Below are 27516 nucleotides of genomic sequence, written 5' to 3'. Positions count from 1 at the left end.
GGCAGACGTCAAAACCAAACAAACTTTAATGTGGAAAACATCGTCTTTCTACAAGCAACTTAACAAATTTATATAACTATATGAATATAACTGCTCTGTTCTTTCGAAAACCACGCAGACATGGACAATTTAAATTTGCCTTCCATTGCGCAGTGTAGTGGATGAAAGGTTATAAAATCAATGCAAGCAGAATTGCCCACTTATCACAAGCATTAATATTTTAGAATATGAATTAACCTTGGATCCTAACTGAAAATGCCTGAGCTTTTCGGATATCTCGGGTTAGCCTCTTGACGAAAATGTGAAACAATGGTAAAATGAGATTCTGCATGCTCATCTAACTATTTTATTTTATCAAATTTGTTGGCAAAGCCTTTGCACAATATTTACAGAGAAGATAAAACATATTTATATGAAATTGTCAAGAGTATGTAAGTACTTTAGTAGCATTAAGTAGTTGTGATACGCAGTTGAAGAACTGAAATGATGTTCCTTTCACTTTACTAACTGCGGACTGCGAGGCACCATCCATAACCATATGATAAAGATCAGCATGGAGCTATATAGATAGAAATGAAACAAATGAACAGAAGTTTGTATAACAGTGCATTACAGATCACAGTAGACTATATACATAGCTGTAAGAGAGTTTTTGATTCGTAATGTTTACAACACTCGCAGCCGTGTTGTATTGAATATGCAACAAAGAAGTTGTGAAAGGAATTTGTAATAAATAAGATTTCAATAGATATGCAAATCAGTCATTTGTATTTTTCTGATACAACTATTTTATGTTTGTAACTGATTTGCATATCTATTTAAACTAATTTGTATACAGGGTGTACATGTGACCTAATTCACGAAATTTGGTTGGGCATAACCTCATTAATTATTCATGAACTTCACAACAAATAACCATTATCGTTCATTGTGAATAAAAGCAAAATTGCTATAAGTTTTCAGGTTTTTAAGATACCTATCTCCTAAACAAGTTCACATTTCAGTTAAGCAAAAGTCCTTAAAGAGAACAAGAGAGAAGTAGAGAAGTTGGGACATGTCGCAGTGCTCGGAAGCTTTCGTCCAATTGGATAATGCTTTTCTATGCTTTCTAAAGAACGAAGCTATGCTATTGGTTGAAACAGAAATGTATTGTAAAGTTCAGCCAATGAAAATCATTCTTGAGAGGAGCTGCGACACTACGCGAGAAGTTCACATTTTCCTTTAAAGTAGTAAATTTCTAATGGTGACATCAATAAGTAAGGTACACCACGTAAGTATTTTATTAATACTGCAAAGCTTTCGGTTCGTTAACCCGGGCCTTCATATTGCACTGATGAAAGCCCGGGTTAACGAACCGAAAGCTTTGCAGTGTTAAAAACTTAAGTGGTGTACCTACAAGCTAATTTAAATTTCCCTCCAACAAATTCCCCATTTTATTGGTTAAGGATGATAATCCCATGTAATTCTTTAAATTTTTCACAAAATTTATATTTTGTACCTTTGTATTTTCAGCGACGTCATCAGAAAACGTCTCATCAAATTCACTCAATTTCAATTTACATGAATTTTCATTACTCGCCATGTAGATAAACCAATCCTCCTAAAGATACACGAAAATCGTCTTAACCACGTACTAGCTGCAACACTTTACCTGCTGTTAAATAAATCTATTACTGTATCTTTATGAACGATACAAATTGTTATGAAGTAGGCTCTGGATAAAATGAGCATGGTTTAGGGTGCGAGATTCTCCCAATTTTCTCGTACTTATGAAGAGTGTGGCATATATCAACAATGGGTCTAGAAATAACAAACTTTTTGCACTCACCTCCAACGGTGGTTCATCGGCCTCCTGTTCCGTTGCCTGGACTATGATCTTCTCTTTTCCACAATCCGAATTCCAACGACTCCAGGAATATGCAAAAGCTGATGCGGTCAGAGATATCTGTTCATAAATATTCTTTTCAAGCGTCGATTCCTAATATTTGGAAAACGTGTCAAAAGTCGATCACTAGCACGAGATTGAGATTGGCCCCAAAAGGTCGTATACCTTGATGTTCAAGCTAACATATTTTTCGGCGTCAACTGCAGGAAACACATTCACGCCTGAAGCCTTCAATCTCTGAAACAAAATAGACAGATTTCAAACGTACGTCAATTGTTTCTTTAAACTTTTTAACTTTTTAAAATGTATTTAAAACTTGAACAACGGACAAAAATTAGGCAGAATCGTATCGAACCTTTCTCTCCTAAACAGTCGGGTAGAAACATAGGCAGCGCGGTCAATACGGTTACGTCATACTAATTTATGTATACATTGTATAAAGTATGACGTGACCGCATCGACCAGGGTGCCTAGAACAAGGGACTTTAAATAAAGGAATACGCCAATGCACGTATCGTATACGTGTCATATCGGTGGAAAACTCACTCAAAGTGTAAGTATCCATTGATCATTTTCTAATTAAACTGGTATTCTTGTTTGAAAGATTTATTTACGATATACCTTTATGAGATCTTTGGGGTTCATCCATTTACCACGCAAATGTCGTAAACGTTGTACGGAGTCCTCGGCATGAGCCACACAACAATACGAATCCTGTGCACAAAAATGCAATATGAATGCATGGAACGAGAGAAAAAACGAAGTCTTTAAACACTATTAACCAAAATTTGACTACAGTGTGCATATTATAGTAGACTATTCCAGCAATATTAATTTGATCCTATTAAAAAATGTATAACATTAAAGTTTATAACATTAATTATGAGTTATGATCTATCAACTCTCATTTATCCCAGTCATGAGTGGTTAACATTATGCCGTCACAATTTTTTTTACGATTTCATTGCTTCATCCTCTCCAGGAGAGCCCCTCTTCGGTAAATTTCGAAGCTCAAGATGGGACAAATTAGTGAACGAGTAGTAGTAGTTCTTTTTTACCTTGACTTCAATTTCCAGATCAATAGCAGCAGCCACGATAGTGAAGATGCAACTATTGAGACCATGTGGACGGATTTCCCAAGATTGAAATGGCATGTTTAAATACAAATCCTATGTTAAAAGTAACACATACGGCTAGCCATAAGCTCTGTGCAGGGCGGTAGCTGGAATATTAATTGAGGATGGGAGTCCATATTCATATATTCGTCCTATGCCCGACTGATTTCTATGAAAAGCTATTTATTGTACCTACGGTATGTAAACATAAATATATGAACATGCACCCCCCCTCAATTAAGCGGTCTAGCTACGGCCCTCATTCTTCGACCTGATTGGATCGAACTAAATTTAATTACTAAGCTAAAATGAGAGGTGCTAAGTTAAGATTAGGGTTTTAATGTAGTCGGCGGAAAATTTGCTAATATTGCAACAGAAGTACTGTACCTGAAATATAGCGATAGGTGCAAAACGGTTTGTTTTGAAACGCAACATGTTGGTCTCTTGAAGAAAATAGAAAAATCAAAAGTTTATTATTGATTCATACTACAAATCCAACAGGTGCTGAATGTTCCTTAAATCTAAGATTATGACTGAAGCAATATTTGCAAGGGTTAACAGACAGACATTAGTTCAAGTGGAGCGTAGCAACGATTTATATAATTAAACTTACGGTCATTAAACTGAATGTCACTAAGACCATCCAGTCTCCAATGGTTCTTACTGGCCTCCCATCTTGCTACTTGAGGTTGTTCGAAATACGATACATCCGCTGGTAATCTGAACAAACATGTAATGTTCCGTTAGGATTAGGAGGTCACATTTGGTAGGTATTTTAAATCATTCAATAACTGAATGTTGCAAGTTAAATCAATTATATGACTTTCATAAAAAATCCACACCTCAATGTTACATGTATCGGCGCATTTCCCGCGTTTGCTTTCTGAGCCAGTGTTTGATCAGAGGGACCATCAGCGGTCTGTTCTGAATCTTCATTGTTGGGAAGATCATTTTCTGATGACGTCACATCCTCGCTCTTCTTAGACTCAAAAACATAAGGAATTGGGACCAGCTCAGGAGGAGCAACTAAATAAAAATTACAAACAAAATTTGCTACGTTCAACAACTAAGTCTGAAGCACCTAATAGACTGGTTTATCTTGGCAATGAAAAGAATATCTCTTGAAAGAGCATACCAAAATTAGTAAAACTGCTAGGTTTGGCGTCGAAATGTCGTTAGCTAAGTACTAAAAATACAGCCACGCGAAGTTCGCAAACTTTGCATACTTTTGTATTACGGCCGAAAGTACGTAATCATTTCCGCACGTAATAAAAGATAAAAAAATTGCCAACTTCGCATGACTTTTTTTTTCGCATTTTGAAAACTATTGCAACTAAACTTTGCATTTACACTAATTTTACTTTCTTCTGATTACTTCAATCAAACATTAGTCCAAAGCGCAAGTCATCCATTAGCAAGACTGTATCGAGCCTTTGTAACTGGCGTCATAATTCGTAACGAACATAAATTACTTCCACGAATATCGACAGCAAATTTTCATATAACTTACCGTGCTGTATGACCCAATTCTTCACGGCTTTTGGTTGAGGAGGTAATTCAAAGAGCTCAATATAAATGACTTTGTCGGCTGTGCTAAATGCTCTCAAGTCAACAACATCGTCATCGTCATCTTCATCGAATTCAACATCACCAGCTGTGCCTGGTTTCGCCGGATCAGTGGCTGGATCTTCCTCGGCTGTTTTTTGATCATCTACAAATTACCAACAATAGGTTATCGATGGAAATTACTGGAAATCACGTCGGTTGAATTTTGCTTCTAATACTGATGTATAATAGCAGAATATTGAAAATCGCGGGCAACGGTGGGATTGAATTATGTTGTATGAATACAAAAACAAGTTGATCAAGCACTAGCCCTAGGTATAATAAATAAGTGAGGTTTAAGGACCATTCCTTTTTCAGGGGGAAGGCCCTAAGCTAAACAGGGCCGTAGCTAGAAACTTAATTGGGGGCGGGCGTGCATATTTATATATTCGTCTTATGCCTGACTGATTTGTTTTGTACGCTATTGTTCCTATGATATGTAAACATGAATAATTGAATATGGTATACAGCATAAAGCGGGTTTATAGCTACGGGCCTGAAGCTAAATCAGCTAAGGACGTAAGGTAATCCAAAAAACCCCCAAAATCTAATACTGCACAACCACAAACTCAGCACACCAGAAGTTCCAGAGGGAAGGAAATAACGATCATGTTACCTGCGTCTTGTTCGGTTGTTTCTTCTGTTTTATCCGTTTCGGTGACGCTCGCAGTAGGAACAGGTGTTTTACGGGCACTTTTATTCCGACTTTTTCGACCGGATGTTGAAACAGAGGCAGAGAGACGGGAGGTTGCCCTTTTTGTTGTGGAGCTCTGCAATGTGAGTGACAAAAAATAAAAAAATTCAATCCTGATTCAGGTATACGTTCCCAGGATGAACATTTCCAAATATACATTTCCTACTCAGAATACTTCTATCACCTTTTTACGGCTGCGTGAAGAAGACGGTGGTTTGGGTGTTAGGGCAGCACTGCTCGGTTCCGGTGCAGGTAAAGTATTTTCGTCAATCTCATTTTCCTTCGAATCATTATCAACCTGCGTAAATCAAAATGAAAAAAACATGACGTGTTTGTGTGCATGCATGGTGTTATGGTGTGTGTGGATTATGGTGTGATGTGGTGTTGTGTTGTGGTCTGGTCTGGTGTGGTGTGATGTGGTGTGGTGTTGTGTAGTGTGATGTGATGTTATGTGGTGTGGTGCGGTGCAGTTTAGTGTAGTGTAGTGTAGTGTGGTGTGGTGTGGTGTGGTGTGGTGTGGTGTGGTGTGGTGTGGTGTAGTGTGTGGTGTGGTGTGGTGCGGTGCAGTGCAGTGTAATGTGTGGTGTGGTGTGGTGCGCTGCAGTGCAGTGTAATGTGGTGTGGTGTGGTGTGGTGTAGTGTAGTGTAGTGTAGTGTGTGGTGTGGTGTGGTGTGGTGTGGTGTGGTGTGGTGTGGTGTGGTGTGGTGTGGTGTGGTGTGGTGTGGTGTGGTGTAGTGTAGTGTAGTGTAGTGTAGTGTAGTGTAGTGTGTAGACATATTGTGTTGTACAGTAGTGTGGTGTAATCACAAATACAATAATACGAGAAAACAAATACCATTTCTGTGTTGATTTCGACAGGAGGTTGTTGTGGTTGAACCACGACAGGGGGAACAATCTTCGGTCTTGGATAGAACAGACGTGATTTCTCGGAAAAATGATCGTAGTTTGTAAATATACATCTAACAGCAACGTTGCCCACAGACAGAGGTTTTGGAATGTCTAACGTGATGCCTTTCTTTTCAAAGGTTAATGATTTCAGTCTATACAATGATATATGAAATAACAGGTAAGTGCTATGTCTTTGAAACAAAGAAATCGTTTCTCAGCTGTGTGATTGAAGAGGAAAAAAGACCTTTAAATGAAATAAATTAATTATACAGCTATTTCAATTAAGGTCGTCCTCTCAAAATGTCGGGCTACTACATACTTAAAGCCTTTAGTTAGTTCAACAGTATAATTATTATAAAGCCTCATAGTCTTAACCAACAGTATATAGATACTTCGTGATGCAAACCTGATACTCCTTGTGTGCTGAGAGTTTATTGTTTAGAGTTTTAAGAGCACAACTTTAACTGAAATAGCTGTATATAAAAGTAATAAAACAATCGTTCGTAATTCTATGGGATTATAATATTTGCTTTCAAACTAACTCTCTTGACGTTTTCGATCGAAACGTCGAAAAATGTTTTTTGTCTATTTTAGGCAGTTTTTTATACCACATTACTCCGAAGTTGTGTAAACATGCGAATACAAACCGTGGATTCCTGGAGATATTTCCCCAAATATTCAACGTAATAAAACGTGACGTCAACTCAAATTGAATATTTTGCGTGTCAGGGTCGATATACTCATCGGGACACTGGAAATAGAGAGAATACGTGTTGATTTTTAACGGGAAAAAATTAAATAACGAATAAAGGATTTCATTTAACACGGCCAAGTGTCATTTAACATGGTAATAATTCACGCAAATTCGTGCAAAATATCAAATATGCATGGCAAACGCTGTGAAAATAAATAAGTTCACGTTTCAGAAGTTGCGTCGCGAAATCAAGTTTTCCAAACTTGCATCCTGTTACTTTAATGCGTATGTTTTAAACCCTGCATTTTGTTGCGTGGAACACGTTTTTATAGAGAACAACACCCCCAGACGTAAAATCCAACTGCAGTTCGTAACCAAAGTTCAAAAAAATATTGCATTGGGCTATTTTGTAGTTATTTTTGGTACACGCTGTAGTGTAAATATTACATCAATGGTGCAACTCAACCCAACCGGAGATAGAGTTTCACGGCATATGTACAGGTCAACGATTGCACTACGCTTTGTCACAAATTCAATAGCTACATGTATGCATACCTTGAGAACGTGCATAGTCGCTTCGTCCAGCTTCACACGAATTAGACTTTGAAGGTGACTAATTGACTAAATGGAAGTAAAAACTCGTTGGTAATTCTGACTGGTTGTTAATCATATGAATAGCGATGAATTCCAAAATGCAGTGTTAAAGGCAAATTCAAAACTAACAAGCCCAACACATTCTATTTCGAGTAATGATTTTTGGTATGTGAAATCAACTAAAAATACTTCACTAAGTCTTTCTTAAGGCGATTCTCCATTACCGTCCGCTTCTCCCGCGCGGGCGAAGCGGCCTTTGAAAATATGTCCAAGCGACCGTGACGGGCCTGAAAAACAAAGCGCGCTTCGCCCGCGCGGGCGGAGAATCGCCTAAAATGGAGAATCGCCTTTAAACAATACTTTTTGCACAAAACGAAAACACTCCAAGCATTTACTAGCATTATGGTGCACTTGCAAACCTCGTTGTGTTTTTCCACATCTTCTTCAGACAAACCAGGTTCATCGCCAAGAAAGTATTGCAACTCGTCAATTAACTGCACAAAAGACACAAAATTAATATAGAAAAATATTTTCGTGAGGTATTAAAAACGACATGAGGCCGCAGGCCAAGGGACACTTTTAAGACCGACGGGAAATATTTTTCTATCCGGACCGACCAAAACGGTAAATAACGAATTTCTTTTTTTACAAAAAGCGGCGTTCGGTCGTACTATAATTGTGTAGTCAGACTCAGCAGTGGCGACAAAAGCAAAAACAATCAAAACCTCATTCGTTTAATTTACTAAAATTCACTTCAATTTATCGTGATAATCATTTGGCGCATATATTTTAAAATAAAAAAGTCAAAAGCCAAGTTTGCGAATAAATCTTTAGAAAAACAAAACAAATACGCTTTCGCTCGAGCATAAAATATAGGATTCGGGACCGTCGTCAGATATCGTAAAATTCCGCCCGCCCGCTACAGCGAATCAGATTGCAGGAGAGGCTAGGATAGTATGATATGGTATAAATAGTATGGTATGGTGTGGTATGGTGTGGTATGCTATGGTGTAGTATGGTATGGTATGGTATTAAAAACGTCACACTACAGCTTACCTTCAAAGCATCATGGCACTCTTGAATGGTCTTATGAACTGGCCTGCTATCAGTATCCTCGCGCCAAAGATTGATATAGGTGTTAATTTCTTTGGTAATCTTTGGGTCTGGACTACCATCACATAACATATATCTTGACCACTAAGATACAGAGAACACATATCTTGAAACTTGAACTATATATGCATATAGTGCTCATGCAATCAAACAATACATTTTTAATTGAAATCATATATACGATAGGTTCTTGGTTAGTCATATTGACAGTTGGCTAACGTTTAATTTAGAAAACGATTTCATTTGAAACTATTCTGTGGTTATCCAACCGAGTTTGTTTTCGGGCCTGTGCATGGTAACAAATAGATATAGACATACTGATCCAAAACCTTGACTAAAAAGTGGATGAAGATTTGCCGGTTATACCCGGCTGCGTGGTAACGTGGCTACAGAGAAACTTGCAGTCTATATATGCAATTGGTTGTCTCAGATACATCTTTTTTTATCAACACTAGTAAACACAACCAAAAAAATTGGTTGTTTCAAGTACGTTTTTACTACGTTATTTTAGCCAATTAAAAATTCGCTAATAACTGTATCTAAGGGCTGCATGTTTACCTGAGCCCGCTTACCCGAGATTCAACGAAGCGTGAGCTAGGGGACTTTGAGGTATTGAAATAAGTATTTATGACAACAAAGAAGCACATGCTATTGTTGTGGTGATTATACGACAGCCAGGATCATGTTATCTGCTCATTTCAATACCTCAAAATCATCTCATGCTTCGTTGAATCTCGGGTAACCGGACTCATGTAAACAGCCTCTAAGGATAACCAATTTTAACTTGCCTAATTGGTACTGTTTCACTGGTACGGCGTATTTTATAGAAGCTGCATGGTTTATGTTTTTCTACTTACCTTTGCATTTTCCCTGTTCCTTTCATCGGTGTTCTTAACTTGGCTGTATTTATCTTCAAGCAATCCATTTAATTCATCCACCTCAGCCTCGTGCGCTTCTCTCTCCTGCAAAGATAGTAAAAAAAATAGCGTTCACAGTTTTTATATTTCAATTATTACCTGTTATATTGAGTTCTTATATTATATTTTTGATAGACCAAACTTTTGTCACCGTGCCGAAATCATTCCAGAGAGAAAATATTTTATACTTCGTAATATAACTTATACACATCATGTAATGCAAAATGCATGTAAAAAATAGTTTGACATCAGAACTTTTAATGCCAGGCTAATTTCTATTGAAAGTGAAATTGTTTTCAAAAGAAACAAAATGCCTGTTCTGGCGTTAACTCCAGCGTGCCGCACGTCCTAGTCTTCAATATAAAGCTTCTGAACATAAACACTACATGCAGTTTATACTCATTGATTTAGAAGCCTTGCGAACCTAAATGTTGCTTGATATTCAGACAACACACCGTGTTTTAAAGTATAGAAGCGTTGTGAACCCGCTAAATGTTGTTCGACATTCAGAAGCACATCGTACTTTAAAAAAGTATAGAAGTTCAGCGATAGTATTAAAATAGAACCAGAATCTCCATGTATTAAATATATTCTTACACCGATTAAATCTAAACTTAATCGAACAGCATGAAAAGAACGGTTTATTTGAGGAATTTCCGTAACATGCGAGCGAGTAGTGCACCACAACACTTGGGAGACAAAACTTTGACGTATATAAATACGGTCACATACGCTCTTCAATGAGCGTCGCATCCAGTGAAGTCCTGGGTACAAATGAGCATTGTAGTTTTCAAATACAAGTATATCTCGCGCCAAAAGACACTTGCGATGACGAAAAATAATAAAAAAACCAAAAAAAACAGGCACAGCAGAATATATGAATATGGCCCCCTCAATTAACGTTCAATTGACGCCAATGTGTATGTAGTACAGCTACAATAATTTTAATTCCAACCTGTTGAGCTAATCTTTCTTTTTCCTCTCTTTCAAGTTGCTCTCTCTCTTCTCTTTCTCTCTGTTCTTGTTCTGCTTGAAGTCGAGCTTCCTCTAAAACATAAACCATTAGTATGGTATAACGTCTTAAAGCGTCTTAAATGCATGCATCAAATGATTACGTGGTATGGAAACTGCCTAAAATAGACAGATTGAAACAAATCAGGGCTTTTGTCAGTATTACTTTGCCAACTGTAAGCAACACAGTTTGTGACGCTTAACACAGGGCCGTAGTTACAAGCATAATTGGGGAAGGGGTTGTTGCTTATTCCCATGTCCGACTGATTTCTTTTGTACGCTATTGTTCCTATCACATGAATATAAATTGAATAATGTACACCTTCCGCCCCCCAATTAAGCGGTCTAGCGATACTGTTGAAAAAATCTCAATTGGATGTTTTCATTGATTTTAATAATATTGTTTTTAGCTTCTTTAATTTGTGCATTAACAAAAATATTTCTGGTTTGCACTTTGCATTTCTGCTTTAAGCTCATTAACATTGTAAAATTACTACATATAATGCTATATAAGGGTTTAAAGTTTAATTTTTTGTGGAAATCATACACATGAACTAACATTCAAGACTGGAGCAGTTAAGAAAAATGTACATATCAACTATCTATAATGCTATATCCCAGTCATCGGGTTAATTTATTCATATGGTGATAGTGAACATTTCTTAATTATAATGCAGCTAGTACATATATATACGGTGACGTACTATAAGTTATTAATAATAATAAATACCATTAGTATTTAAATACCATTAGTATTTATTTACCTTCTTCTTTAGCTTTTCGTTCTGCCTCTTCTTTCTTTAGTTTCTCTTTTTCAGCTTTACTTAACTTTGGAGATTTTGCCTTACCACCTTTCTTTGGGGGCTGCATAAATGAAAATTTGGAAGAAATGAATGTTCAACTCTTGCAAAAATAACTAATACAATCTATATCACCAGTGACAATAAAAATCTCAATGTCAACAACACAAACAGATTGTAGAGGCTGACAGTACGAAGGCTGGATATAGCGCTATCCACTAGCTGCCTGCAAAGATATAGTGATTTTTTCAACAGTGATGTAGAAATGCTTGAAAAGCAATAAAGCAACAGATTTTGAGTTAATAATCATTAAATAAAGCCTTCAATTTAGGAATACTAACATTTAATCAAAAACATTGTGCCCAAGGCTATACGTTTGCAGGGATTTGAAGATTCACATTTATAATTAAAGCTGACCACCATTAATTAGGTAATTCTTAAATGATGCCAGCAGATTTTGTCACATCTAAAGAACATAGAACTATGTATCAAAGACACAGGTAATTTTGTCCAATCACAATGCTTGATAGTATTTTAATTAGATGCAAACACTCGCAGCGAGCTTGTGAGTTGATTTTACGATGAGTGGACAAGAGCCTTAATTCCTCTGATGGCTCTGAAGATGATCTTTTGATGGCAACAAAAGAAACTCTAGATCTTTTGATGGCAACAAAAGAAACTCTAGTATCACTTAAGACTGTATAACACAATTCCTCTCGAATAGACCTTACCCTGGTAGAGATCCTAGTTAGGATCTTAATTACATAAGATCTTGCATAAGATCTTACAATACAATCCTATATAGGATCCTATAAGATCTTAAAGGATCTTACATGAGATCTTAAGTAGAATTTTAAAGATTCCTATAGGATCCTACAAGTTTCTTAATTAGAATCCTAGGCAGGATCTTATAAATTCCTAAAATTCTTTTATGATTCTAGACAGGATCTTATAAATTCCTAAATATTCTTTTAGACTTATACGAATCTTTCTTCTAGGCAGGATCTTATAAGTACCTAAAGATCTTTTTAGGATCCTAGGCATGCAGGATCAAAGCTTGATCTTAAACAGAATCTCTTAATTGATGACATAAATAACACAACACATGCAATCATGCATAATGATGTGACAAGCTGCACACTTCCAAGGAAAATATTCTGGTCTTATGGTATAGTCACAGTAGGAATTTTGAATTTCCTAATTGCTGTTACTAAGACCAGATATCTCTGCAGATGTCACAGCTTGTTTACATCATTATGCATTAAGTCTATTCTCACAAATACTGTAGCACATGATATTTGAACAAGATTGAACCTTGGTGTCGCCTCTCTTCAGCAACATTTATAATGACTTAGATATTTGCAACAATAGTATTGGCAAAGATTGGTGGAAAAACCAACTCCTTCCCTTTCTTGCCAACTATAGCAACTGTAGTTCCTAACTTCCTGCAGACAAGGCAAGCATACAGAGGGAAGTCAGGGGCTCAGGGCACAGGCCGGGTGATAGGTCCTAGTTTAATTTCTAATACGGTTAAAAAAATAATCTTAGTAGCCCTACTCAATGTTCGGCATATATGTTCACACAAACCAGGCTTACAAGATATGGAAAGCATTTAAAACATTAGAAACTAGAAAGTCATAAAGAGCTCGCATAGTACATTCACTTACCATGTTTTCATCGATGTACTGTACTTAAAAGTAAAGCGAACAGCTGTGTGATAGTAGACGATGTAAAGAATTTCATGTAAATTATCTTTAATCAAACTTAAAGTTCACAAAACATCTAAATACGATAAAAAATATGAATTTCTACCAATATAAACCAAATATTTTGAAAACTTTTAGCCGCAGCTCCAGAAGAGTTGCCATGGAAACACGATAGAACCGCGAAGGAGAGACTGGACCCTGGTCATTAAAAATAGATCCGCCAGCGTACATGAATTGCGTACATGTATCCCGGGGCCGGTTGTTCAAAAGCAGGTTAAATTTAACCCTGGGTTAGTGCTAAACCTAGGTTAAAATCCTTAACCTTAGGTTAGCTAAACCTGGGTTAAAATTGTGTTGTTCAAAGCAGCGGCCGGTTGTTCAAAAGCAGGTTAAATTTAACCCTGGGTTAGTGCTAAACCTGGGTTAAAATCCTTAACCCTAGTTTAGCTAAACCTGGGTTAAAACTGTGTTGTTCAAAGCTGGGTTAGCGGAAGGGTTAGTTAACCCAGGGTTAAAATATTTAACCTAAGATTAAATGTATTTTAACGACTAAATTGGATATAAGAACGTTTTCGATTGGTCAATAAAAGAGCGTCAAAACTTTACCCGACGAGGATATATTGTCAGTCGAAAGATTATATGCCGTGAGGGCAGGGTCGCAGGGACGTTGTTTTGAACAGCAATTTCCGTGCAAAGAATTTTGGAAAGATTCGAAATGAAAGGCCATTTTGTATGATAAACAATGTCGATGTGAAATAAAATTAAGGAAATTATAAACAATCTATTTTAAATTTCAGGCATTCTTTGATTATTCAAAATTCAGGAACAAACGTAGCCTTACCACTTGCTGCCAATCAAAAGAATCGAATTTTGGCATCCGAAACAAATATTTCGATTACGATGTTCCAATTTGTACGGTTGTATTCATTTATCGTGTATTGCATTGAAGCGAAGATAAATAAATCAATACATCAGCTGAAACCGAACGAAGTCAAACTTAAATAATTCTTTGCTGTCGAAATTATTCCTAAAACCTTTCAAAAGTGTAAAATTCATGACGAATAATACGTGTTTGCGTGTTTCAGCTCCTTATTCATCCATTTTGAATCGAAGTTAACCCAGGATTAAAAAGTTAACCCACCTAGCTAGCAGGGTTAATTTTTTATCAATTTTAACCCAGGGTTAACGCTAACCGAGCTTTGTGCAACGCAAATCAACCAAGGTTTAAAATTTAACCCTGGGTTAGGCATTTTTAACCCTGGGTTAGCGTTAACCGGCTTTTGAACAACCGGCCCCAGCACATTATTTTATTTGGTGCGCAAAATGCTTTGTCTATCGGAAAGGAATACAATTATACAATGGATCCCCGATACTTAGGAGCTAGTGTGAATCAGGCCTTAGCATGAGGACGTAAATGTCAAAGACACAGTTTAATGATGTAGTTCCTCTGTGTCGAAGACGACGCGACAAATGGTTTAGGATAAAACTGAACTATTCTATGCACCTGATAGATCCACTTGGATCTGGGATTGATATCAAAGGCTACTAGGTTTAACCAAGTTGAGTTAATCAGCCTTCGTACAGGCTGATCTCTCCACGTGTCTGACAAAACTGCAATCTCGTTCCTTGGGCATTACCTAATTCTTAAAGAGAAGTTCCGTACAGGAACAATGAAATTGTATTTCATGCAGCTTGGGTAACCTAGTCGTACAAATATATATGGCCGATCTATCTTCTCGGCTTCGCCTCTATGACCATGAGCTCATATACGACTCGAGCTCATGGTATAAACTGTTAAATAGCTCTAGTGCCTTCTCGCGGTCATACTCTTTCGGCGATTTGTTAAAAAAGCAAAAATTCTCCTATCCAACGCTCCATATACGTAGGGATTGACTGCTGATATTCCGAGTGTAGAAAATGTAGAAAGCCATAGTTGTAATTGATAGCTCGGAAATTTATTCAAAATAGACACAGAAACAATCCACCAAACCTGAAATGGGGCGCCAGCGATGATGAAACTAACAGCTATAGTGAAGCACACAAGGAATGCTTTATTTTTCCGCGTTGCTGAATGTTGTAACCTGATTATCGCCTTTGTCGGTCCGAACTCATTTCGTTGCTGAAGTTCCACGTCGCCTGCATTTGCAGCGGCTTTCATCGTTTTCTGGAAAGCCACGATTTTTTTACATAATTTGAAATAAATGAATATTAAAATTGTGACTGGTATAAAATATTGAAAACTTCCAAGAAATATAGTATAGGCAACGTTGAGGGAGTGAAATGGCCAGACTTCAAAACATTTTCCATCAAACCTTAGAACCACTACATAAGGGATGATGCAGACTATTGCCAACAGGTAAGCAGATACCGAAAGTATTTTCAATGAATCTCGCTTTATAGATGGCTTGGATGGATATACAGCTGCCCGGTAGCGTAGCACAGAAATAATGACCAAAAAGTTTATTCCCGCGATGAAAACTCCTGTGTGGGCAGGTCCATAAACCTTGCATAAAAATAGTGTGGAACTCGGCGCGATTGAAACGGTGCTACTTAAAATGTTGTAAACGCCCCGTATATAAAACAACAGATTGATCGAGTCACATATTGCCATGTGGAGAAGAAGATAATAGTGATGATTTTTGAAAAGTCTTTTCGTACGACATATGGATATTATGACGGCTATATTTGCAGGAACGCCCAACAAAATAACGAATATTAGAACGGTTCCTATGGCAAGGTTTTGCCTGTCTACACCCATGATTGTTTAAAACATAAAATTTGATCAGTAAAATGTTCTTCACTTGTCTGCACGATAAATGTAAATCTGTCAAACCCTGTTGAGAATTGTATTATGACAGCTTCTTAGCTAGAGGAAGTATCGTATTTCTTTTCACCCATGCTTTTCATATATCAGAGTTCGCGTGAATAAAATGCTCAAAACACTGAAAATTTTTTTAAAACGCATACTAATGGTAATTAGTATGGACTGTATACGTTTCCCAAAACTATGATCCATAGTATGAAAATGGCCATTAGCCGTATGGATATTGTAAACTTCCATACTATTTCCAACTAGCATCCATACTATTCGATTATAAGGTTTATGTGCACACGGTAACTTTTTCAAGCGTTTTCACGTTCGTTTTCATGCCAAAACGGTTTCAAACACAGTCAATTTACAGTAAAAGTTGAAGCTAATTTAGCATATTTGGCATATTTTTTCTTTCTTCGATCGTGTGTACAGGGTTTCTAAACAATAAAAAAGACAAAAACGACTTTGAAACGCTCGAAAACGACGCTGGTGTGCACATAGCCTAAGTTGCTACATAGTTAATAGAATATACATGGTTTGGAGACTACATAAAAGCATAAAAGTACAATAGAACTCGTTAACTATGTCGAGGAACATTTATGCAAAAAATTGTTCCTTATTCGTCACGTGTCTATTGTATTTTGAACAAATAAACCAATAGTAAGGTCTGAATTAACATGTTGTTCAAGTCACGGTTGAGGAGCTAATCCATAGACATGTGACGGATAAGGAACCGTTTTTTGCATAAACCTGGACAATAACATAGATAATGAGTTGTATTGTACTTCCATCTGGTCTCCAAACCATATATATTCTATAATTGTGGTTCCTATAGGTGTATGTCTATGTTACGCAAGGCTTTATTATGTTCAGTTATATGCATATTGAAATAGTTAGCAAATAGTTAGCAGTTATGCAAATAAATTAGGAGATATCACCTGCCATGCGCGGATGGGTGATTAATTATTGCCACAAAATGCATGGGTAAATATAATTTTTGGTCTTTCGCAAATATCAATTACTTTTCCTTCCAAGCTTGACAGTTTGGGTGAATAATTAAAGATGATGGAAAGTCCGTTCTGCGCATATATTCTGCGCATAACAATGTTTGTTTAGGTTAGTTATATAATCTTTACATGACGTATGATAAGTCGTTTAATTTTCTTATTTTCTTCTCGTTCTCGCTCGACCGGCTGTGATGAATATGCTTATTTTCTACTGATTATATTTTGAAGAAAATATTATTATACTTTGAAGAAGATATAAAGCGAAGTTTGTAAATAAATCGGCCGTTATTTAAAACTTTATATATTTGTAATTGTAGGACAAGCGAGAAAGTAACGTCTGTAGCGACGACAAATAGCGTCGCCATCTAGTGTCCTCATTCAACAAATAAATTCTTGAAGCATTCCTTTCAGCATAATAATGCTTTTTTCTAGCAGCCTTATCTTCGTCACTCGCAATTCGAGCCTCTTCGCGGCTTGTATCATAAAATAAAATAATTGTGCTCCCGAACTGTCCGTTTGTAATACAAAGCGCTAATATCGCATATTATTAACATTCCAAAAGTTGCTCCCCCACTGGAGGAATGTGTCGCTGCGCGGAATACATGCGCAGAACGGACTTTACATCATCTTTAATGTAGTAATAATCTTAGTGTCAATCATTTTGACCAATCTGTCATTCTTAGGTAAACAGTGGGTTTAGGTAAACATGTAAAGTTTACATATCATAAAAGCCCAAGCGAAGCTAAATTTAATCTTAAAAACAAATGTGCCTCAGGCAGCTGCAAAGTTCTTATGTCAATGAATTGTGTGTTTTGTATTCTGCGGGGTCGAGCATTTTAAGCATTACGTCAGAGAAAGCTTAATTCGATTAAAATAGTAGTGAGTAGTTAAGAGTAAAATAAGGTTCACAGAAGCAATGTTTGGAAATTTTAATAGTTGTTAATAATAATTATTTTAAGTTGTGAACATTTTTAAGTATGGATCGATTGAGCTAAAGACCAACTCGACTAGTGCGACAACGCCTTGAATAAACAAGATATGAGAGCTGGAACGAGCTTTTAACTCCAACCCATAGTTCACACTCACAACGCTGATTGGTTGGATAAGAATCAGCCCACTCTGGTTGATGACGTATGCAAGTGTCCCTCAACCGTTACTATAAAAGCTAGGGTGTGCACAAGCCGAACCTTCAGTGGACTAACGGAGTAAAAACCATGCGCAACGTTGGAGAAGCTCAACAATACAGAAACAACACAAAAGACAGAAAACAACGAGAATCCGAAAGGACATGCAGAAAGCAACGCCGAAAGATTCGAAGAGCAAGAGCAGACCAAGAAGAGAACATTAAGAACATTAGTTAACCTATTGTAAAGATCTCCTGCCTCGCGTGTATCGAAACTTGTTAACAATTTGGTGGAGGAACGGCCTTATGAACACCCCGCAGGAGCCGTACGTCCGGTATATTCCTGTAATGTTCGTACCAAAGCCTACTCAAACGACGCCAGTAACAACCACAGCCACCCAAACGCCAGCAACGACAACGAAAGACGCGGCGACCCAAACCGAGAGCCCGTTAACTTTGGAATTCAACCAATTCATGCGAATTTGACGTCTTAAATCACATTTCATGATTTGATTTTCATGGTCAAGATTTACCAACATCGCGAAAAAACGAATTTTAGTTCGCCGTTTGCAAATTAAAAGTGATTAAGTTTATAATTATATGTGCTGTACTTTGGTTTGGTTAGAATCCCTATTTTTTACTCCCCTTATGGGAATATATCAATACTGATTTCAACCCCCTGGTATAGAGTTAAAATATTGTATAATTGTAAATAAAATTTTGCCTTGTGCTCACAATATATATAAGATAGTGTAAACGTGGAATGGTATGACCCCTCAAAAAACAAAATACATGAAAAATTTATACAAAAATGTAACAATTGATTTTCTTGAATGTACCTACAATCGCTATTCGTATGTTCTCTGTTGGTACTCGGAAATATGGATATGCTGCCTTGCTCGCTCGTTTTAGGCTTGGCGCAGCAATGAACCAATAATTGTCTATACTGCATGTGAGATTTTTGCGCGGGGCCAAAGGACGACAATAAACACAGTTGATATTTCGCAATCTTTACTACTGTATATTTCATTTTATTTTTGCGGTGTTGTCGACACACAAGCTGTCTTGAGTTTTTTTCTTGTACGTAAAGTATTACTTTTACGATCTTATAGCTTCATTGCGTAAACGTCATTATAGCATGTCAAGTAGTATATTCATGAGCAACACTTAAAGCTGATTATATCGACCTGTACGTCTCACCACGATTAACTATAGCATCCATGCGTTAGAAGTGTTATTCAAGGCTATATACGAACCTATGAACTTAGTCGTGGTGAAATTATATCCGAGTCTGAGTATGATGAAATACGGCCTGTTTCTACTCAACAAGCTCGAACACACGGTCTTCCTAAAATCCATAAATTGGATGACACAAGAGGTACAGACCCCTTTACAGACCCATTCCTAAATTCCTATTTTTACCTGTATTAACAAATTTAGTATAAAAGATATACATTTGATGGCTGTTAAACCCATGAACAATATCACACGTAAATTGTTTGCTGGCTGATATAAATTTGTTTCTTTTGACGTCATGTCGCTTTTCGCTGACTAACAAGATTGACGACAAACTGGTAACCGGAAGCGGAAAACTTTCAATCACGTTTGAAAGTAAACCCTACAGGTTTTAATTTACTCTACTCTGAAAAAGGAGTCGTTCTTTACTTATCGGTTAATAAATTAACAATGTACAATAAAAATATTCAATGCCATTCTGCATACACTGTTCATTTCAGAGAGTTGCACTTGAAGCCAATTTTCTGCTATGTTGACTTTCGTCTGTTTGTTTACTGACGGATATAGATTCGTTTTTGTTGACGTCAAGTCGCTTTTCATGCACGGAGACCTTAAGATTGACGTTAGCGACCCACCGGTAACGGGACGCGGCAAACTTTTAAATCTTTTAATCACGTTTGAAAATAAACCCTACAGGTTTTTGACGTCTTAATTCACATTTCATGTTTTGATCTTCATGGTCAAGATCTACCAACATCGCGACAACGAATTTTAGTTCGCCGTTTGCAAATTAAAAGTGATTATAAGTATATAATTATATGTGTTGTACTTTTTTACTCCCCTAATGGGAATAAATCGATATTGATTTCAGCCTCCTGGTATAGAGTTAAAATATTGTAAAATTGTAAACAAAATTTTGCCTTGTGCTCACAATATAAATAAGATAGTGTAAACGTGGAATGGTATGACCCCCCAAAATACATGAAAAATTTATACAAAAATGTAACAATTGATTTTCTTGAATGCACCCTACAATCGCTATTCGTATGTTCTCTGTTGGTACTCGGAAACTCAGAAATTTGAATATGCTGCCTTGCTCGTTCGCTTCAGGCTCGCCGCAGCAATGAACCAATAACTGTCTATACTGCATGTGAGATTTTTGCGCGGGGCCAAAGGACGACAACAAACACGGGTTGATATTTCGCAATCTTTACTACTGTGTATTACATTTTATTTTTGCGGTGTTGTCGATACACAAGCTGTCCTGAGTTTTTTTCTTGTACGGAAAGTATTACTTTTACGATCTTATAGCTTCATTGCGTAAACGTCATTATAGCATGTCAAGTAGTATATTCATGAGCAACACTTAAAGCTGATTATATCGACCTGCATGTACGTCTTACCACGATTAACTATAACGTGCATGCGTTAGAAGTGTTATTCAAGGCTATATATGAACTTATGAACTTAGTCGTGGTGAAATTATATCCGAGTCTGAGTATGATGAAATACGGCCTGTCTCTACTCAAATAGCTCGAACACACGGTCTTCCTAAAATCCATAAATTGGATGACACAAGAGGTACAGACCCGTTTACAGACCCATTCCTAAATTTCTACTTTTTACCTTATTAACGAATTTAGTTTAAAAGATACATTTGATGGCTGTTAAAGATGATGTAAAGTCCGTTCTGAGCATATATTCTGCGCATAACAATGTTTGTTTACGTTGGTTATATAATCTTTACATGACGTATGCGTCGTTATAATTTTATTATTTTCTTCTCGCTCGACGGGCTGTGATCTGTGATGAATATGCTTATTTTTTATTATATTTTGAAGAAAATATTGTTATATTTTGAAGAAAATATAAAGCGAAGCTTGTAAATAAACCGGCCGTTATTTAAAACGTTATATATTTGTAATTGTAGGACAAGCGAGAAGGTGGCGTCTGTAGCGACAACAAATAGCCTCGCCATTTCGGGCCTTATTCAACAAATAAATTCTTGGAGCATTCCTTTCAGCATAATATTGCTTTTTCTAGCAGCTTTATGATAAGATAAGTTATCGTCGTGACTCGCAATTCGAGCCTCTTCGTCTTGCGACATAAAATAAAATAATTTTGCTCCCGAACTGCCGTTTGTAATACAACGCGCTAATATCGCATATCATTAACATTCCAAAAGTTGCTCCCCCACTGATGGAATGTGTTGATGCGCGGAATTTATGCGCAGAACGGACTTTACCTCATCTTTAAACCCATTAATAAAATCCCACGTAAATTGTTTGCTGGCTGATGATAAATTTGTTTCTTTTGACGTCATGTCGCTTTTCGCTGAGTAACAAGATTGACGACAAACTGGTAACCGGAAGCGGAAAACTTTTAGGCCTAATCACGTTTGAAAGTAAACCCTACGGGTTTTCGATATCTTAGTTCGCATGTCTTAGTTCACATTTTCATGGTCAAGATTTTTGTTATTATTATTATTAAGTTAGCTATGTTATTATAATCAGTAAGCTAAAATAGGAACTAAGGGCGATCCCCATGAAGAATTATCAGTGTCTCGCAACTTCGTCACCAGGTTCGACGAATATCACAACTTTGGACTGTATATTTAAAGTTAAAAACCCTGTGCAGGCACATTTACACAGTCATGTAGTGCAGGTCTACATACACAATACTCTTAGGACAACACGTTTATAAGAAGGGCACACTCGCTCACGCTCAAAACACAACGTTACAGTGACAAGACATCACACATTGACAATACAATTAGTAACCAATGTACTAAAGCTTATACAATTCTGCTCGTATATCTAAAGCTAGGGGATGTTATTTTATTTTTGATTGACTTCCTTTCTGCAATTTATCTATACGTTTAAGGATGTTTCTTCTACAAAGCAGATCCTTCACAGGCTTCACTCTCTAATGCACTGCTTCCCTCTTGCATCCGTTTACGTTAACGCGTTACGTCAGGACTGTATGGCGGTTCCGTATCTCTGCGATGAACACGGGCAGTTTGTCTGTTCGTGTGCATTATTTTTCCGAATTACACTGTTAATTAAATTTTCTATCTTTAAACATAAATGAATATATATGTTATAATACACCACAATCTTATAGACAAACACGACGTTTTACGCATTTTCGCCACAATGTTAATAATATTCATTGTTAATGCAGTGAGAAAAATAGAAAAAAAAGTAATTTCTTGAGGGCGCGTTACTTTTAATTTAGTTAGCTGCGTTCATGAAGTTAAGAATGCAATTTAGCATCATATATGGCTTCGTTTTAAAATTATGTTGACCGAGTTTTTTTTAGTGGGACCTTAGTGAAAAGCGACATGACGTCAAAGAAACGAATCTATATCCATCAGTAATTTACGTGGGATATTATTAATGTGTGCATGTGTAAATAATCCCATGATAATCCCACTCATTATTCAGATCGTATCTTTTTATAAAAAGTATACTGTATGCATGGTGTCTTCTTGTTTTGAGATAAATAAACATAGTTATGTTTTATGAAGCTATCTGTTATGTTTTGTAATTCGTATTGATATTATATATGCTGCAGCATCGATCTATCTGCATGTATCTTTAATACAGAATTTTTAATATAGTATAAGTAAGGATTTAGTGAATAGCTAGCTGAACCTTAAACGGCAGACTAAAAGCCGCATTCGTCATTTAACAATTAGCTGTGTTGAATGGCCATGAAAGACAGTAATTAATAAATTGCCTGTTTAAACCTGCAATTTATTTGTGCGATTTTCTTCTTTTGATAAATATGAACCAGTGAATTAGCTAGTACAAATCAGATCACTCCTGACTAATTACTCGTTCACATCTATCAAAAGAAGAAAATCGCGCACAAAATCGCAGCAAAAATGTCAAGTGTGAACTGGCGTTAAAGACTGAAGCTTCCGGTCACCAGTTTGTCGTTAAACGTCGATTTAAGGTCTCTCGTGAGGAATTTAGCAACGAGTCTGTCGGCCGTGCCTGTGGTTGTAATTATAGATCTAAAATTGAAGGAGGGAGATTGTTAAAGGGGATTATTATTATGGATTTTAAGAAAACCGTGTACCACTAATAGGCTTATATGCACGTTACTTAATCCTAGTTGAGATCAAGATTAATAATTAAAGCCTTTTACAGACGAGCAAGTTTTCTAAAAGTTTTTTGTGAAAAGTTTTAAATGTTTGTCTGTACGCCCAACTTTGACAACTTCTTCTATGACACGTGCACTTGTTCAAAATAAAGTATACTTGATTTTGAACAAGTGTACTTGTCATTCGAAAAAAATTGTCAAAGAGTCATAGTACAAATTTCGTTCGTCTGTATGAGTCAACAAAGAAAACTTGTCACATAATGCGAGCCCTTGCATGCGCTAGGCCAGTAGGTAGCTTTGAACAACACTTCAAAACTACTTATGCACGTTAGTGACGTTATACCTAAATCCGGTTGAGTAGAGACAGGACCTGACAGATCGCATTTCATCATGCTCAGCATCACGTTATTCTGTGACTCGTTCGTAATTCTACTAATTAAATTAGCTGAAGCAACTTCCTGTACAAAGTGTCTTTTCAGTTCCCTCTTACGTAACAAACGTGTAGTCAAGGTCAGCTCCCTCTTCCCGTTGTCAAAACATGAATGCCCGTCTATTGGTTAAGAAAGAATATGACGTTAAGATGGCATGGCTATATATTGGCTGCAAACAGCCAGACGAAAATAATTCAGTGATCTTGTACGTGTAACAATCGAGAGTGCATCAGAACGATCAACAAAATTAGGAATGGAACGAATGCCCGAGTCCGTAATTGACAGTGATGAACGTGTTCAAATTTCACCGATGACTTCACAGCCATATAAATGGATTTGCGATCTTGAGATAGTAAGCAACGAAGGAAGTCGCTATGTTGGTAGTGGGTTCAAGATTCACATCCCCGGGGTCAATCGTTCTGCCGTCGTTACTGCTGGACATTGCCTGTATATCTATGGCTCATATGTTTCAAAAATCACCGTCCGTTTTCCAGGAGAAGCGTCATGGGATGCTACGAGCGAAGACCTGTTTGCACCACCCGAGTTTATTGAAAACGATGATGAGAACTACGACTACGGCCTAATTCTGATGCCAGGAGATGGTGATTGTGATATTGGCTTTGGATGGTCCACAATTGTTCCCGACGCCGAAATGACCGATCGACTTGTAAGTGTGTGTGGATTTCCGGCAGACAAGCGCGTTGGAACCATGTGGATCACGGGAAGAAAAATTGAAAGAGTCACAGCGAACAAGATTCATTACAAGAACGACACTTATGGTGGTCAAAGTGGATGTCCTGTCTACACTTGGCATGGTGGTTACTGGACGGTGATTGGTATTCATAGTTATGGAGTATCAGCCGGTCGTGTCACCAACTCTGCTACTCGTTTTACCAAACAAATGATTTCCCGTTTTCTGAACCACATCGGTTTCCTCAAACCGAAAACTTTGGAGTCGGTAGAATTTGGTGGTGTCTACCTTCGCTGTGATGGCAGGAATGTGAAAACACGAAAACCGGAGGGATCTGGCATAGTCAACTGTCAGTACCAACCGCCATCTCTTTCGGAGAGTTTTCTAATAATTCCAGTGGAAGTCACGCCTTCGTCTGCCTTAGCGCTAGTACGTAAGGTGGCCATCGAGAGTGCGGAGTTCAGTGGTGTGTATCTCCGCATGAACAGTAATGGCATGAGTGCTCGAGCAGGTCAAGGAGGGGGTGAAGTGAACTGCCAAGCCGGAGTAGGCACCTATGAGGTGTTTGTCATGAAAAGGGAACGCAATGGTGGCCACTCCTTTCGAAGTTTCAAGTTTCGTAATTGTTACATTCGCATGGATGGTACAGGGGTTACAGAGCGGAGGGAAGGCGGTGGAGGTGTGGTAAACTGCCAATATTATACTTATTTCACCGATGTTTCTTCATGGGAGACCTTTTATGTCCGAGATTACAATTAGTTTTCAAATAAAACTTTATTGACACAATTATTAACTATTTCATGCATGCGTTTTGTTAGAATACTGACTATACTATGACCGTTTAATGTTATCATATTCTTTAAGGGGCCAGTCAAGTCCGTATGTAAACAAACGGTTTGTTTACATTTTGAACTTCACTATTTTTAAAATACGATGTGCTGTCTGAATATTTCACACTATTTAGGTTCGTTATCAGGCCCTGTGCGCCTCATTGGAGCAATAGGCCTAGATGATGATGATGATTTAGGTTCGTTACGCTTCTAAATTAATATGAACTAGAGTTTATGTTAAGAAAAAATAAGAAACATGCGAAAAATTTAGGCAATTTTCAATTCAGAGGGCCCTCACTTGTTATGAGCGGAACCTATGCGCAGAACGGACTTGACTTCCACTTTAAAACTGGTTCAGTTAAACTATATGCGCATTGTGCATGATAAATTTTGTGATAAAAATAAACATATTTCACTCCTTCGTGTATTGCTTACGTTTACTTAAGTTTATGGCCCGGTATTACTTCTCGTGTAAGCGCAACTTGACGAGCCAAACGGGCCATAAAAGTGGGTCATCGGGCCCAATTTTGAGCGGGCCGTCCTAAAAATTTATATCCCGTAAATGAGACTTAAGACAGTAATTTTTGACGTTTAATTTTTTATTATTATTATTATTATTATTATTATTAAAAAATACACATAAAGTAGCTTAGACAGCTAAATTACAATGTGATTTACAGGTTCATAAAAATAATTTAAGAAATATTACATTTTAGAATTACAATAATTCATACTCTAATCTATATTACAAAACTAGAAGTAAATTACAAAAGCTATATTTTAAATATTAAGAAACTAATAAAATAGTTAAGAATCATCAATTTTGAGATTGTACTTACGAATCGCATATACTAGAGGACTATTTCTAAAGCGCTCTGTTCTGCATTTAAAATTGTAAATTTTATTTACATTAAGTCTCGTGTCTCTCTCCCGTAATTGACCTACAGTTGGTGGTAGCAAATCATTGAGTTTATGTGAAGGGTCCTTTATATCCTTTATCAAGTTTATGCACATTAACTCTCTTCGACTTTCTAAAGTTTTAATACCACATTCAGTTAATGCTTGTTCATAATTCTTTCCGGGCATATAATTTTCATTGCACGCTTTTGAATTCTCTCTATATCCCTAGATTGTTCCTCTGTCAAACTCCCATGCCAAATTTGAGCTCCATATTCTACGATTGATCGAATTGCCGAAGTATAAATAGTTTTCAAGTCATCTCGCGGAGCATTATATCCTTTTAAAATTTTTAAAAGATATAATCGTTTAGCTGCCTTTTTGACAATGTATTCCGTATTTGTTCTCCATTTTAGATCATCGTCTAACCACAATCCAAGTAATTTATACGAGCTTACTCTTTCTAGGATGCATTCATCGACTTCTGTTGCAGGAATAGCTGTTCTATCCTTTCGAAAGTCGATAATCATCTCTTTGCACTTTTTTGGGTTTAACTCCATTCTCTCAATTTCCGCAAAATTCTTTACCGAATTAATTTTTTGGGGTATATTACCAATTTCCGTGCCAGAGATATGATTGTGAACATCCAGTGCCTCACTAATCGTTGTATCGTCCATGAAGAGAATCGTATCTTCATCCACAACGACATCATTATTTCCATTTCCTACAACAGCTTCTGCTATAACACTAGGTAACATATTAATTTTAACCACAAAAGCAATAGGTCCCAGCTTACTGCCTTGCGGAACGCCTCCCATAACATTCGCAAAATCAGATACTTCGTTTCCAAACTGTGTAAAATGAGATCTCTCGTCCAGGTACGATGCATACCATTTGATCAGAGCAGGTCTTACACCAATTTCTCGCATGTTTTCTAAGAGTTTATTATGATCGATAAGGTCAAATGCCTTTCGGAAATCCAAAAAGACTATTCTTATCACTCTGTGCAGTTCATCCAATGATTTATGCCACTTGTGTATTAAATTAACCAGCGCATTAATTGTCGATGATCGTGGTAGACCCCCATATTGAGAATCAGAAATTTTTTCATCGGTATCTTCATATATCCACTGAACAGCAAAAGATTCTTGAACCTTTGCTAGGACACTAGTTAAAGCAATTGGTCTTAACTCTTCAACATGCGTACATGGTACAGATTTAGGGATTCCAGATACCTTGTATTTTTTCCAGATCTCAGGAAAAATTTTTGATTGAAAAGATTCATTAAGATTTCGGTCAAAGGTACAGCAAAATATTTTGTAAAAATCTTCAAGATCTTCAGAGAGGGATCATAAG

General features: G+C 37.0%; 1 protein-coding gene across 1 annotated transcript; it reads right to left on the bottom strand.

Annotated features, from left to right (window-relative positions):
- Positions 1–421: 421 nt before the first annotated feature.
- Positions 422–13006, bottom strand: LOC114541401 (protein CASC1-like). The gene is made up of 21 exons (XM_028561326.1): positions 12985–13006; positions 11282–11381; positions 10462–10553; positions 9447–9551; positions 8533–8673; positions 7896–7970; positions 7438–7503; positions 6836–6939; positions 6136–6340; positions 5484–5597; positions 5222–5375; positions 4511–4711; positions 3843–4026; positions 3614–3720; positions 3388–3443; positions 2944–3054; positions 2507–2599; positions 2051–2122; positions 1829–1978; positions 1499–1600; positions 422–559 (listed from the first exon to the last, which is right to left on the bottom strand). Exons 1-21 carry the CDS (start codon positions 12985–12987, stop codon positions 422–424), a joined length of 2373 nt encoding a protein of 790 aa, XP_028417127.1. The 5' UTR covers positions 12988–13006.
- Between the last annotated feature and the right edge of the window lie 14510 nt (positions 13007–27516).

This window comes from Dendronephthya gigantea, unplaced genomic scaffold (genome assembly GCF_004324835.1).
Source record: "Dendronephthya gigantea isolate DGI-Jeju-01 unplaced genomic scaffold, DenGig_1.0 000288F, whole genome shotgun sequence".
NCBI classification, from domain to species: Eukaryota; Metazoa; Cnidaria; class Anthozoa; order Malacalcyonacea; family Nephtheidae; genus Dendronephthya; species Dendronephthya gigantea.
The sequence above is the reverse complement of the archived record's forward strand: the minus strand, read 5'-3'. Positions and strand labels throughout refer to the sequence as shown.